The 14,543-nt window shown below is 25.0% G+C and overlaps 1 protein-coding gene across 1 annotated transcript; it reads right to left on the bottom strand.

Moving 5' to 3' along the window:
• Positions 1-1,935: 1,935 nt before the first annotated feature.
• On the bottom strand, positions 1,936-2,825 carry LOC111302363 (uncharacterized). Its single transcript, XM_022898289.2, has 2 exons — positions 2,560-2,825; positions 1,936-2,314 (listed from the first exon to the last, which is right to left on the bottom strand). Exons 1-2 carry the CDS (start codon positions 2,755-2,757, stop codon positions 2,144-2,146), a joined length of 369 nt encoding a protein of 122 aa, XP_022754024.2. The 5' UTR covers positions 2,758-2,825; the 3' UTR covers positions 1,936-2,143.
• Between the last annotated feature and the right edge of the window lie 11,718 nt (positions 2,826-14,543).

Genomic DNA, 14,543 nt, shown 5'->3' with positions numbered 1-14,543 from the left:
AACTATATTAATATTAATTAATGTTAAATAATAATATATATTTATTTAATAAAAAATCTATTTATGGAATATATATATATATATAAATATATATCTAAGATTTGGGTATAGGGTAAGTACTATATTATCCGTCTCTACCCTGTACCCAATAAAAATTTAAAATCATATTCATCCTTACTTTCATGCTTATAATATAATATCCATCTTCATTCCATTTTCAAAAAATCGAATTCTGCCTTGAGTATGAGTAAGATTGATTTCTCTAATTAAATTTGAGTTTTATTTGAATTAAGTCCGAATAATTTGTGAGTACTAATATATCATTTATATTCTTAGATCTAGTCAATGGTGAATCTTGACGTTTAGTTTTGAAAGGACCAAAGTAATATTTTATAATAATTTTTTAAAATATATCAAATTTATTAATAATAAAAAATAGATGCAAACATATAATAACAAAACTTACTAGAAGTAATGCTAATTTGTAAATATATATATATATATATATATATATATAACAAAATGGATATATTAAACAATTGGTCTTACAATTTCTAATTATAGATCACTAATAATATCTTTTATAAAAATAAATCATCATATTTTTTTAGAAATATTAACACATTATTTTATCATATTTAATATTTAAAGTATTAAAGTGAAAAAATTCACAAAAAAAATTTTTTTAAATAAAAATTAAATTTTAAAATAATAAAATAAAGACTTTGATACGATAATTTAAGCCTTCTAATTTTTTACTTGATATTTTTACATTATGAAAAATAAAAAGGTATTTAAACTAATCATATCAATTATTTTGACATGTAACAATTTTCAAACAAAATGAGCATGCATGTTATAGTAAAAAAATTGGTTGAAAAAAGAATCATAATTGAATATTTATCAAATAGATTTTAATTATTTTAATATTTGTATATGTATTAAACTTCAATTTACATGTTTGTAAAAATATAATGCTAGACAAATTTATTCATTTTAAATTGAAAATCATTTATATTAAGTAAACACAAGCTAAAATTATATATATATATTTTTTGAAATTAAGAGTTGTAATATTTAGATATAAATGATTTTTCTAACTATATATGCAACATAAATACATAGAATAAAGAATAATATATATCAATATAATAAATTTAAGTTTGAGGGAGCCAAATTAGCTTCTTTTTTTTTAAATTAAAAAATTAAAAAATTATTATTAAAATAACGTGTATTAAAAAAAAATTCAAAATTTTTGGGGAACCACGCTCCCCTAGGTTCTTTTAAAGGATCCGCCCACGAATCCAGTCATAAAATGCACCTTCTTCTAAAATGGAGTCCAAGTTAGCTGATCAATTGTTTCGAATGCATAAATCTATAAGAGTTTAACTATTATATTTAAATTCTAATGTAAACCAAATTGAGTGATTAATGCGTTTCTGTGTATATCCTAAGTGTAAGAGAAAGTGAGCAATTTGAAAAAAAATTTCAGATAAAAATTAAATCTCATCAATTAAATTTAATATTTTATTAATAAATTACATTATTATTGATCCGAAAAAATATTAAAAAGCTTTGTATATAAGACATAACGGGCAAAATATAACCATTTTGATTGACTAAATATGATATTAATTTGCTGGCCGGAAAAAAATATCTTAAAATTTCTTCATCAAAGAAGCTTGTAATTCAAAACTTTTTAGTCACCAAATATGATGCAATAGACCTAATCGGTTGATTGATATAAAATATAAGAAAGCGCAGTAACAAAGGTTTTTTCCTTTTAGCCACTGAAAGTTTTGCAAAATTATGAATTCAAAGAGTTTTGTTTCTTCAGTTGATTTTTTCTTTTCATTATTTTTCTAGTATCCAAACAATATCTGAGCAACCATAAAATCAATGGCATGGTAGTAGTGTCAATGAAAGGGCTTTAAATGAAACAAAACCAGATTTTTAACATAGAAGCTCAACAAGAAAGAAACCACATAATTGTTAAATTGTCAAATTCATCTTCCAAAATGCCAAATTCCCAACTCAAACCCAATGTCGTCCAAATCTAAATCACTATTTGGGTATAAAAGAAACATGTAAACGTAACAATAACTTGTTAAGAACTAGACAGACAGAAAAGCAGTAAGAGCATTTAATCAAAAAGCGAGAATCCCATATCTTCATCCTCACTCTCCTCTTTCTCTTCCTTCTTTTTCTCCTCAGCTGCAGGGGTTTCGGCTGCTGCAGCAGCGCCTCCAGCAGGAGCACCAGTAGCACCTCCACCTCCTATGAAGCCTCCGCCTCCACCACCTCCGATAATCACCTGTGCCAAATAAAATATTAAAAACAGCCTATCAGCAGCATGAAACTGAATCATCAGGTTCTATAAATCCAATGAATGATATTCACATCCAATCATTGAACAACACCGAAAAAAATTAAGCTAGCTAAAACCCAACTTTCTTTGTGATGATTGCGGTATTTAAAAATTTCAACGAGTAAAATCCGATCTCATAACCGATCAAACAGATGGTAAATCGAAAAGAGGAAAAAAGAAAGGGAAAGAACCTGGAAAACAGCAGAATTAGGGGTTATAAGAGAGAAAGAGGAGGTGACGCCGCCAGAGGAGTCGGAGGAGGCGGCAGCCTGGACAAGCTTCCTCTGGAGCTCGTAGGTGGAAGCAGCAGAACTCTCTATCTCTCCCTCCAACTGTTTCGCAGACCACTGCCCGGCGCTGCTCCTGCACACGAATGTGAATACCCCCATTGTTTTTCTCTTATTTCTCAGCGAGACGATATGAAAAAAAGAGAGTGATCCTTCGTCAGATTCGTCTAGTGTTAGTAGCATCATATATTGAAAACCCTAGACTTCTCATTGAAATGACTGATTTCTCCCTGCACTATTTTCTTAATATATGTTGTATCCTCCTTTAGCCATTGTAAATAAAGATAAAAAAAATAGAAAAAAATAAAAATTGATTTAAAATTATAGTATTTAGTTTGGTTTGAATTAATTTTTTTATTCAGTTTAGATAAAATTTAAATATTAAATATATATTAAATGTAAATTAAATTTTGAATCGAGATATAAAAAACTAAAAAAAAATGAATCGAATCGAATTTTATATTTTTATTAATTTATATATATATTTTAAAAATTATAAAATAAAATAATTATTTTATATATAAATATATTTAAATATATTAAAAATCTTATTAAAATAATATATAAAAAAATAAAAATAAAATAAAATTTAGAAACTAATGAATCAAATCGATAAAATTTGATTTAAATTGGATCGATTTCAAGATAAAATCAGGTCAAATTTAGATTAGATTTTAAAAATTCATAAAATTATGTATTATCTAAAAAAAATCAAACCAAATCTAATATGATCTGAACTGTTATCATTTATAGTGTCAGACCCAATATTATTTTTAACCAAAGTACTCTCCAAAACTATATGTTTTATAGAATTTATTTTTATTTTTATTTTTATTATTATTAGTAGAATTAAAACTTGATTGTGGGATGTTTTACTTGAACTTGTAATTTATGTATTTATAATTGTTTATTCTTTGTTTAATATATATAAAACATAAATATTATAATATTATAATTTGTGTCAACATAACAAATACAAAATATATTTTTTAGTTTTTGTTAAACCAATATATAATTTTGTTACAATTTTAAATCGTATTATTTTTGTATTTTTATATCACATCACTATCTAATGCTTAAAATTACCATGTAGTTTACTGAGCTTTTTCTTTTTTTAGAAATTTTGAACATATATAATTAAAGATGTCATAATTGTAAATATTTTAGATCGATAATTAGTTTATGAAATACCAAAGCAATATGACAACCAAATAAAACAACGTGTACATTATGAGTGTATTTTTGTAAGCTATGAAAATGAGGTAAAATAATAATAATAATAATATAATAATAATAATAATAATAATAATAAATATGATGATGATTTTTTTTTTTTGTGAGCAATCTTCATAAAACCTCATGACAGTCACTGCTCCCAGCGATAACTATTAGTTTCCATCACTTTTCTATGGCAAGCTATGATCTCCCTTTCATGGTGTTTAAACAAAAAAATCAAAAACCTTTCTTTGATATTTTTTGGTTGAATGATTTATTTTTTATTCTTAAGATAGCAAAAGGTTCTGCTACAAAGAATTAATTACAATGATAAATCAAGCATTAAAGAAAACAAACAATTAATCAAACAAATATTTAGTCTCAATTCAAGCATAAAACATTAGAAAAATAATGTAATACAAGGCTATTATAGCCTTTTTGTTGAATAGTTGGAGTTGAGCAATTGTGGACCTTCAAATACAAACGAAATGACTTCAAGGCATGTTGCAAATGCCATTTTCCTTAAGTATTATTTTGCCTCAACTAGTTATAGTATACAAAAATGGTGAATCAAAACACCTACAAAATGCAATAAAGCCTTGTCTATTTATATTTTACACTATTATAACAAACCATCAAACATCCCTTAGTAGGAACAGAAATACCTTGTTTTTGCAAGAATTTTTATAGCATACAATGCTAAAACTACTTGGCTTTAAATAAAAAAGGAATTGGAGAAAGAATAGAGTAATTCAAAATTGAATTGGATGTTATATAAATGAGTTTACATCAATCTCTATTTCTAGAGATTGAATCTTAAGGTTATGACTCTTTAATTAAAATGTTTCAATCAACAAGCACTTCTTTTGATTAAAACACTTTTATGAACAATTACTGAGGTAATTATTCATGTGACTTATATAAAAGATCATGCTTTAATACATAAGAAACCTTTCATTTTTTCTAAAAAATCACAACTTTCATATTGAGCATTCGAATACCCTTACCTTGTATTGGTATTCAAATATCTCTTTGTATTTTTACTTTCAGAATGCAAATAAAAAGTCACCATTCGAATGTTTATATCAAGGCATTCGAATTCCCATCAAATATAATATTAGCATTCAAATGCCTTGAATAGGGCATTGGAATGCTTGAGCTAGATTATCCATTTCTTTTAAATAAAAAGGGTGGTATTCGAATACCTTTCTAAAGGTATTCTGGTGCCTTACTAAAACTTTAAATCTCGCTCCTTTTAGCATCGAAGTTTGTTCCAAAACCTTGTTTTCTTATTTCATTAATTAAATGGAATACTTATTTAATCAATATTTCATATTTTGAAAATAATTTCTAACATTTCTCTGCCATTTTTAAAATAGGATTAAGTTCTTGTACTTTCGAAAATCTTACACATAAGTAAAAATATTATATAACATTATTTCAAAATCTTCACTTTAGTGATAAAGTGCTATTGAATTAGTTAAATTGAATAGTAAATCTTATATCTTTTAATCAATCAATTTATGTGACTAGTCATGTATGAATACCAGACACAAATTTTCAAATCCTACAAACGCTTTATTTAGCCAACTAATATAACAAGACATAAACCATTAGGACTATGCAACATTTAGGCATAAAAAATCTTAGATTATCTTAGAAATCTAAACATAGCTCTTTTTTGCATATTATTTTATTTAGGATATCCTAAAATTTATCTTATAAAAATCTTCATTATTACTTATAAAACAACACGATAGCTATTTCTATCATAATTGGAACTATGTGAGCTTCAATACTTTTTTATTACTGGATTTGGCTTTTTTTGGATCTAAAGATAACTTAGCCCCAATACTTGAGCTGTGGTATATGTTAAGACTTCCAAAGATACATCACCTCCAATCTAGTCATATGTTCTTTGTTGGTTGCTTTTTCTTTAATCTATTTTTCTAATTATTTTGCTAAAATGAGCTTCCATTATGATTATGCTAAGTGATGGTATATTTACTATTATATTATTTTAGTTGTCTTATATGTACCTATATTCTTTGATGGTAAATTGATATGTGTGCCTTATTAGTTTGAAGTAATTTTCTACCTATTCAAAACTCTATTATTGTTTGATCAAAAAAAGAGAAAACTATCATTATTACTAGTATTATCTTTTTTCATATTGTTAGAATTGACCTTTTTTTATTTTTTATTCTTAATTTTAATACAAGTAGCATTGATTGAAATACTTATTTTTTTCTAATTTGACCAATGGCAAGTTTATGGATCAAATTCATGTCAAGTAATATTTTAGTTTTTCAATTTTTGTTAAACACATTCTATTGATATTATACTATTAGTCCAAACTATTTCATCTTTTTATATGGTTATTGATGGAAATCTTTCTTGCTTTTCATCCAAATTTTTAACATGAAAAGCTATATGTATTGGGTGCAAAAAGTTATATTAATTAGGAATTACTTGACTCAATTCTAGATACTTCTATGAATGATTTCGTGATTTTAGCCTTTTGTATATTTTACATGGTTTTCAATGGTCTTTACTTGATTAGTCAAAAACCTTGGTGATTTTAGGCATTTTTAGCTTTTTCCATGCCTTTAGAGGGTAAAATTTTAATTTTGGTTAGTTTTTACTAATTTAAGTGTGTGGATAACTTAAATTTTTTATATAAAATTTACGTGAAAGGTAGAACTATATTGCCTTGCTTGATTAGTCATTAAATTTGGTGGATTTTAGCCATTTTTTGCACCTTTTTATGACCTTCAAGGATAAATTGTCAAACATATCAAGTTATTCATCAATTGGGCACATTGATAGTTTAGGTTTGTGATATTAAAGTTACTTAAATGTTTGAATAAAGTTAACTTAATTTGTTAAAAACTTAATGATTTTAAGCTTCTTAAGTATTGCACATAGCTTAAAATTGTTAATTTGCCAAGTATTTTGCTCATTTAGATACGTAAATTACTTAAATTTATTATATTAAACTTGCTTAAATGTTAAATAACATTGTGAGTTTTTTTCACTGCCATTATTAGTTATTGAAATTGATTATTAGTTGAATTGCAGGGAGAATTTTTATTGATTAAGTTTGGTAAAATTTTCTTTTATATATGGGTGAGGTTTTGTATTTTTCTATTAATTATTTATGTTATTTTTTTAAAAAAAATTTAATTTATATTTTTAAAGAGAGAAAACCATTGTAACCAAGATTTTTTTCTTTAACTAACAAATATTTTTGAGTAAAATTTGATATATACTTTTAGAAATAGGAAATCACTTTATTTAAGGTTTAACATTACATTTGTAACTTTCAATTGTTTGTGATATTTTTTATGTTACTTACTTTAAGTAGGTAAGCCAATTATCAACGTTGGAAGGCTTATGAGTTATCAAAAACTGTTTATGTGTCAATGCTTTTTTTATTAGGTTAAATTTAATCGGCAAGTAAGACATTTAGTTTTTGTTCATCTCAACCCATTGTGAAAATTTTTATTATTTCATTATTTTTCTAATGCCTCTTCTAAATAGCCAATGAATAGCATATTTAGGCATATGAATAATTTAAATATATCATATTAAATTTTGAAAAAAGATTAGAGAAATAATTAGATTAATCATTTTTTAAGAGACTTTGAAAAAATATTAGAAAAATTTAGAGATAATGAACTTTTGAACTAGCCTAATTCTTTTTCATTTTGATACATAGATAATTTAAAATTTTAAAATTAAACTTTCTTAAATTGAAGAAGTATGTTCCATTACTTGGTTATCATAACTTTTTGTGATTTTAGGTATTTTGAGTGCTTCTTATGCCCCTCAATGTAAAATTTTAAACTTTGCCTAATTCATTATTGTTTAGGCATATAAGTATCTTAAGTTCATGATATAAAAATGGCTAAAATGTTATAATAAATGATACCTGGTTTGTTAGAAAACTTGGTAATTTTAGGCTTTTTAAGCATTTTTCTTTTTGTAAAGGGAAAACTTTTGAGTTTGTTCAATTCTTGAGCATTTAGGCACATTGATGACTTAAATTTATGATATTAAAGTTATTAAAATATTAAAAAAAGTTTATATGCATGATTTGTCAAAGAATTTGGTGGTTTTAGGCTTTTTGAGTATTTTTCATGCTTTTAAAGGAAAAGTTTTTAACTTACCAAATTCTTGCTAATTTAATAATACAAATTATTAAATTTGTGATGTTAAATTCGATCAAATGATAAATTATGTTGTCTTATATGTTTTGTCATAAAACTTTGTGATTTTAATTTTTTTTTACACTTTTCATGCAAAGACATATTTCAAAGTTACCCAATTCTTGTGATCATTTAAACCCATGGATAGCTTAAGTTTGGAATATTATAGTTGCTCAAATGTTATAACAAAATTATGTTGTTTGATTTGTCAAATAACTTAATGATTTTATGCTTTTTATGTGTTTTTCATGACTTTAAAAGATTAACTTTTGAACCAATCCAATTGCTCATTTAAGAACTTAGATTGCCTAAATTTGTGATGTTAAAGATGCTTAAATATTAGAATTAGGTTGTCTTTCATGGTTTGTCAAAAAAAAAACTTAAGAGATTTTAGGTATTTTTAGTATTTTTCATGCTTGTAGAGAGCAAACTTTTGAATTTGCCTAGTTCTTACTTATTTAATTGTGTGGATAACTTAAATTTTTATGTCAAGATTATCCAAGTGATAGAATTATTTTGTCTTGCTTGTTATTAAACTCGGGTGATTTAGCCCGTTTTTGAACTTTTCATGACTTTCAAGTGTGGATTCTCAAGCATGTGCATTTGTTTCTCACTTAGGCACATTGATAACTTAGATTTGTGGTATTAATGTTCTCAAATGTTAGAATAAATCTCATTTGCTTGATTTGTCAAAAAAATTTGTGATTTTAATCTTTTTAAGCATCTCATACTTTAAAATTTTTAAACCAATTTTTTTACTCATTTAGGTATGTAGATAACTTAAACTTGATATTATTAAACTTACTTAAATGTTAAATAAAGTTGTGAGTTTTTTTTTTTCACTATCATTCTTAGCATTATTAATTATTAAAAACTAATTATTTGTTGAATTACAAGAAGAATTTTTATTGTTTGAGTTTGGTAATGTAAGATTTTGCATTTTTTTATTAATTATTTTTATTTATTTTTTGTTAAATTTGATGTATAATTAGATTGTTTTTTTTCTACATTTTTCATGATCTTCAAGGATAAATTTTTAAGTATATCAAGTTATTCCTCATTTTCAAGCATGTGCTATTTATGCATTTTTTCTATTAAATATTTCTATTCCTCAACGATAACATTAATGCATCTAAATTGGTTTAGATCTTTCATGACAAGATAAAAATTTTATCACATTGAATCTCTAAATGTTATGAATGTAAAAATTATCGAACAAACTTTGTTGTTAATGTAGTTATAATGCATTTTAATTGATTGAAACTCAAATCCAAAAAATAAAATTTTTGAATTGATTTTATTGTTAAAAAGATAAATTGATTATTGTTATTGGTTATAAGATTTGGCTAGATGATTGTATTATAATTGACTTCGTCTTATAATTTTAAGGTTCATTTTTTTAACAAGCATTTTTGTTGTGATAGAGAAAAATGTCAAAAGACATTTCAATAACTTACAGTAAAAATTTTAGATGTTGAAATGCAGAATGTGGATATATGGCTTGCTTAATTTATTAAGCAACTGGCAGATGATTCAAAGAGTTCTATGGTAACTTTTTTCGTGAACATGTTGAATCTAATTCTTACTTGTTATTCCATCACTTTTGACTTCATGCTAAAAAATTTTTGTATGCATGTTAAATATATATATATATATATATATCATGCAACTTATAGTACTATTATAGACAAAAATTGTAAAGGATTATATACATTGCCCGACTTACATTCTTAATACATTTTTTATAAATTACATATTTTTAAAACATCAATATTTTTACTCTCGTAGTAGACGCTAGTTCAAATTAAAATTTACAAAAACTGAACAACAACATTTAAATAAGGAAATTAATGTTATTATGCTATAGAATATAGAAAGAGGAAGTAGTTTAAAAAAATCTTGTAACGGGTGTTTGGTGCAATTTATGGAAGAGCCTTATTTGTTGTAAAAGTAAAAGTCTAAGTGTTTGGTTTTCAAAATTTTAATAGTTTTAATTTATGTGAAAAACAAATTTAAATTTTTAGGTAAAATTATAAATCATATATATTTTTAATTAGTGCTATTTTAATAATAAATATTTAATGAAAATTTTTTACATTTTTATTATACTTTTTAATAATTCATAAAATTATAAGAAGAATTATATTTTTTATATTTTATTTATTTTTGATTGAATTATTTATTTTATTATAATTAACAAAATATATCTTTTTTATTTATTTTTCACTTAAAACTTATGATTTAGTTAATTTAATAAAGTTAAAAATTTTTTTATTAAAAATTTACAAAAATTCTATCAAATAGTTTTTTCTACATTTTACAATAGTTTTATGTTATGTTTGTTAAATATTATCTTAATTTCTGTTTAAAATACTTTTAGAATAGTTCCACTCTAACAGCTCTAAGCAAATCTTAGTTTTACATCTTAAGGTTCGAAGTTGAGGTTTTCATGGCATGGTCTCAAGTTCTAATTAATGATGAAAAAGTACGAATAAGGGAACTAAAAGTAAAGAGCTGAGAAAGAAAAAACAAACAAGAAAAAAAGTTAGAAAGAAACCAACCATGAGCAGGCTGGCTTCATATTTAACACTACCTCTTACCCTCTATTCAACAATCTTAAGATTCAATACACCCTTAACATGTAGATCACCCTAAGTAAAATGGCATTGTAACTTAAACAATATGATGGAACATTTTTTCCCCTTTAATGACAATTACTATATATACATTTTTTGCATTACACAAAAAATAGTTTAGATTGTTGCAAAACACCATTTTATCATTTCTAAAAGTCTATTTTCTTATAGTATTGCTTCAATAGGAAGAAAATAATTTAAAGGAATGAAACAAACTAATTAGCCAAGATAAGAAATTATAGTAGTAACAAAAAAAAGACATTTTATTTCATTATAAATTCTAAATATAATGCTTGATATGTTTGTTTCTAACAATTAAAAGAGCAAAAACACTCATTATAAATAGTTGGACCTGGAAATTTAATTGCACAATTTTGTTCACAGCAAACATCATTGCAAGTAGCACTGCATAGTCCAATTCCCACTTTGCATCTTTTCAGTTTTGGTGATGAATTGCCACCACAATCATACAAACATTTACATCTTGCCACATTATTATTTGAAGAAATAATTATCTTACATGATTCTTTTCCATTAGAATGCTGCTTTGATGATTCACATCTTGAATTGCAACTATAATCATAAATGGCCATATTTTCTTCACATGGTGCACCATTTACATTGCCTATAACTAAAATTCATGTGTTAAAAGAAAATTAGAGATGAAACTATTTAAGTATGAAACTGATTGGAGAAATTAATTGAAGTGTATACATTTTTAATTATCCAAAAAAATGATGTAATATTTAGTACAGTAGATGCATGCATAGTTAAAGTAAAAAAAATACCTGAGGTAAATACAAGAAGGATGGCAAAAATATAAAAAACACAGAAAAACTTAACCATTTTCGAGAATTTTCAGTTCCCCTTTTTGTTGTGAACAATTTTGAAAGAACTCTTTTATAGTTATGAAAAAATCTGTGGCCCAACGCAAGTAATTAATATTGTTTGGAATTTTATGGAAAGCAATAAATCTATTCTTTAATAGATATCTATTATCATAAAGAAAATGAACTTTTCTCACTAATATTACAAACTAATTTTGGATCATTTTTACCTAGCATAATACCTTAAATAATTAAAATGTGGTATATAGTATCATTACAAAAAAAAAAAAAGACCTTTACTGATGAAATTTTTTGTTAGTAATAATAGTAGTGACAAAAATTTTCCATTGGTGGTAGCAAAGTTGTAATACTATTCTCGATAATAAATTAAATCCATTGATAATTACCAATAAAATCTATCGATAAATTCCACGTATAATTATCGATGGAATTATTACCAACGAAATTTATCGATGGAATTTCCGTCAGTAATTATCAATTATAAAATCCGTTAGTAAATCTGTCAAAAAATCCACTGATAATCTATTGGTAATAAGCATGAAAATGGTCATAATAGGTTTTTTTTTCTTGTCTGTAATACATCGATAATGATCAAATTTTCATTGGTAATATAGAAATTTCATCGGTAAAATTACAATTTCATCAATTATTTAAATAAAAGCATTTATAATTATTCAAAAAAACATATAATTATTTAAGAAACCTATAAATTTCAATTAAAATGTGTAATTATTTAAAATATTTTATTATTATTAATTAAAATATCCTTCAAACATCCATCAAATATCCATCAAATATATCATAAAACATCATAATATCCATCCATAACATATATCAAATACCTAATACAAATCTAAAAAAAATGTCACTCTACTAATGTTGTACCTCTTTATCTATAATCTTCGTCGATGTCATTAGGTCTAAAAAAATTATGATGCTAGAGTTTGTTTAGACCCCATCAGCTACATCATTTGATCTATAAATAACGTAAACTCAATCTTCAATTTATCAATTCATTCTTTTATCTAAGGCTGACGAGCTTGAGGTGGCATAGATGATGGACTATAAACGGATTGAAATGTTCTTACTATAACAGTAGACTGAGTTAAGTAAAGGAGATTCCTAAATCTATTTGTTGATCCAAAGCCATATACATGAGTGCACGTAGCTTTCAACCCTCCAATAGCTTTAGTCCATGCTTGTGGATCAAAGTCTGGATGATTGGAAGAGTCTTCACCATTTTTTGATATAATGTAGCAGCATAGTTTTCCTACAAAAAGTTTAAAACAATAATCATTACAATTTTACCTATATAGTTCACTAACATATCACAACTTCAAACAATGTCAATATTTTGATTATTACATACACAATGGTTTTCACATTTCATATGGTCATTGCATTTCAATATGCACAAAACATTATCTAGTTCAATATAGAATTTCCTATAATGTCTTTGCTTTGAATTACTTCACTATATACTTCATCAACAATCACAATATACAAATAGAATTACAAACAAAAATATGCAATAATTTTCACCTTTTACAAAAGTGATCTTATCTAGATACGTAAATAAATGACTAGCCATCTTAATATACTATTAACATAGTTCATCAATAATCACAATACACAACCATCATCACAATGCAAAATACGTAATATATGATAAAGATAGTTAATCAACAATCAAAATAAGCAACCGTTATCACAATTCAAAATATGCAATAATTTTCATATTTCACAAATATCATCTCATCGTAATATATTATAAAGATAGTTAAGCAATAATCACAATACACAACCATAATCAAAACGCAAATTATGCAACAGTTTTCACTGTTTATAAATTCTTTGCATCATAAAACACATAAGATATTATTTACACAGTTAATAATATTATTCATAAAGTCTTTGCATCATAAAATACACAAGATATTGTTTATTTCAACAAAGCAAGGTAGCAATTTCAAATTATTCGTAGTGATTTGAAAGTCACATACATTGACAACTCTGGACTTGTCAATGAAATCACCAAGTCTTCTTGAATGTTTGTGAGTGCGGTTAAAAAGTTTTCTAAAGGTGGGCTCTTATTGCAACTGAAGTGGTTGTATTTGTTTAGACACATTTAATGAAAAATGAACAATTTAATTTTTATAGTTTATTGACATTTGATTATAAAAATAATTTGTGAAAAAAGTTTGTACCATTTTTTTCTATGAACAGGAAAAGCAACCGAGCCATTAATGTGTTTTATAATATATATTTTTTTTTATATCCGACGATTTTGTTTGGCTTTAGTAGAGATATTTTGCCATTCCATATATTATCAATAAAAGCATCCCAAATCGGAGCCATGATCTACCTCCACTTTATACCTTGTAGTCAATGATATCAACTCCATGCTCTTTCATTGCCAATTCACTCTCATTAGACAACAAGTCTTTTAATTAATTCTTCAAAATTGTTCCATGCTTTTGGAACAAGATCATTATCTAACTTAGCTCATTGATATTTTTCCTAACATAATAAATAGGATAAAATAAGTTGTTGATAAGAATTTGAACTTTAAATTCAAATCAAATAAAAATATATAAAAAATTCATTTACTAAAATTTATCAGACATCATAAACTTAACTAATGCAAGTACTTTACCTCATGTTGGCTAAAAACTAGTATAATTCGCTTAAATTATTCTTGAAATTGTTGAGTTTACCTATAATTACTTAAAAGAACTACGAACATCCATTTATTAGTAAGATTAGTTTAGTTATATGAATTTATTAAGAAACAAATAACAATAAGAAAACAATATTATACCTTTTTCCTAAAGGAGTAATCTACACCCATTTTTTTGGATCTATAAGAGTCGATAATCGTTTGTTTGTCCTCTAATCCTTTGTCTAGTTGTCATCTTTTTTTCTTTTCGAATTGGTGGATCATTAGCTAATCGTGGATTGACATCATGCTTGATAAG

Source organism: Durio zibethinus, chromosome 15, assembly GCF_047325235.1.
Source record: "Durio zibethinus cultivar Kanyao isolate XHJ-2024 chromosome 15, ASM4732523v1, whole genome shotgun sequence".
NCBI classification, from domain to species: Eukaryota; Viridiplantae; Streptophyta; class Magnoliopsida; order Malvales; family Malvaceae; genus Durio; species Durio zibethinus.
This window is presented reverse-complemented; position numbering and strand designations above follow the sequence as displayed.

Bases quoted from the DNA above. Each gene is read 5' to 3' on its own strand.
- LOC111302363 (XM_022898289.2), bottom strand. From the start codon at position 2,757: ATGGGGGTATTCACATTCGTGTGCAGGAGCAGCGCCGGGCAGTGGTCT. The intron at 2,315-2,559 runs GTTCTTTCCCTT...TATTTGGCACAG, and splicing joins CTAATTCTGCTGTTTTCCAG to GTGATTATCGGAGGTGGTGG.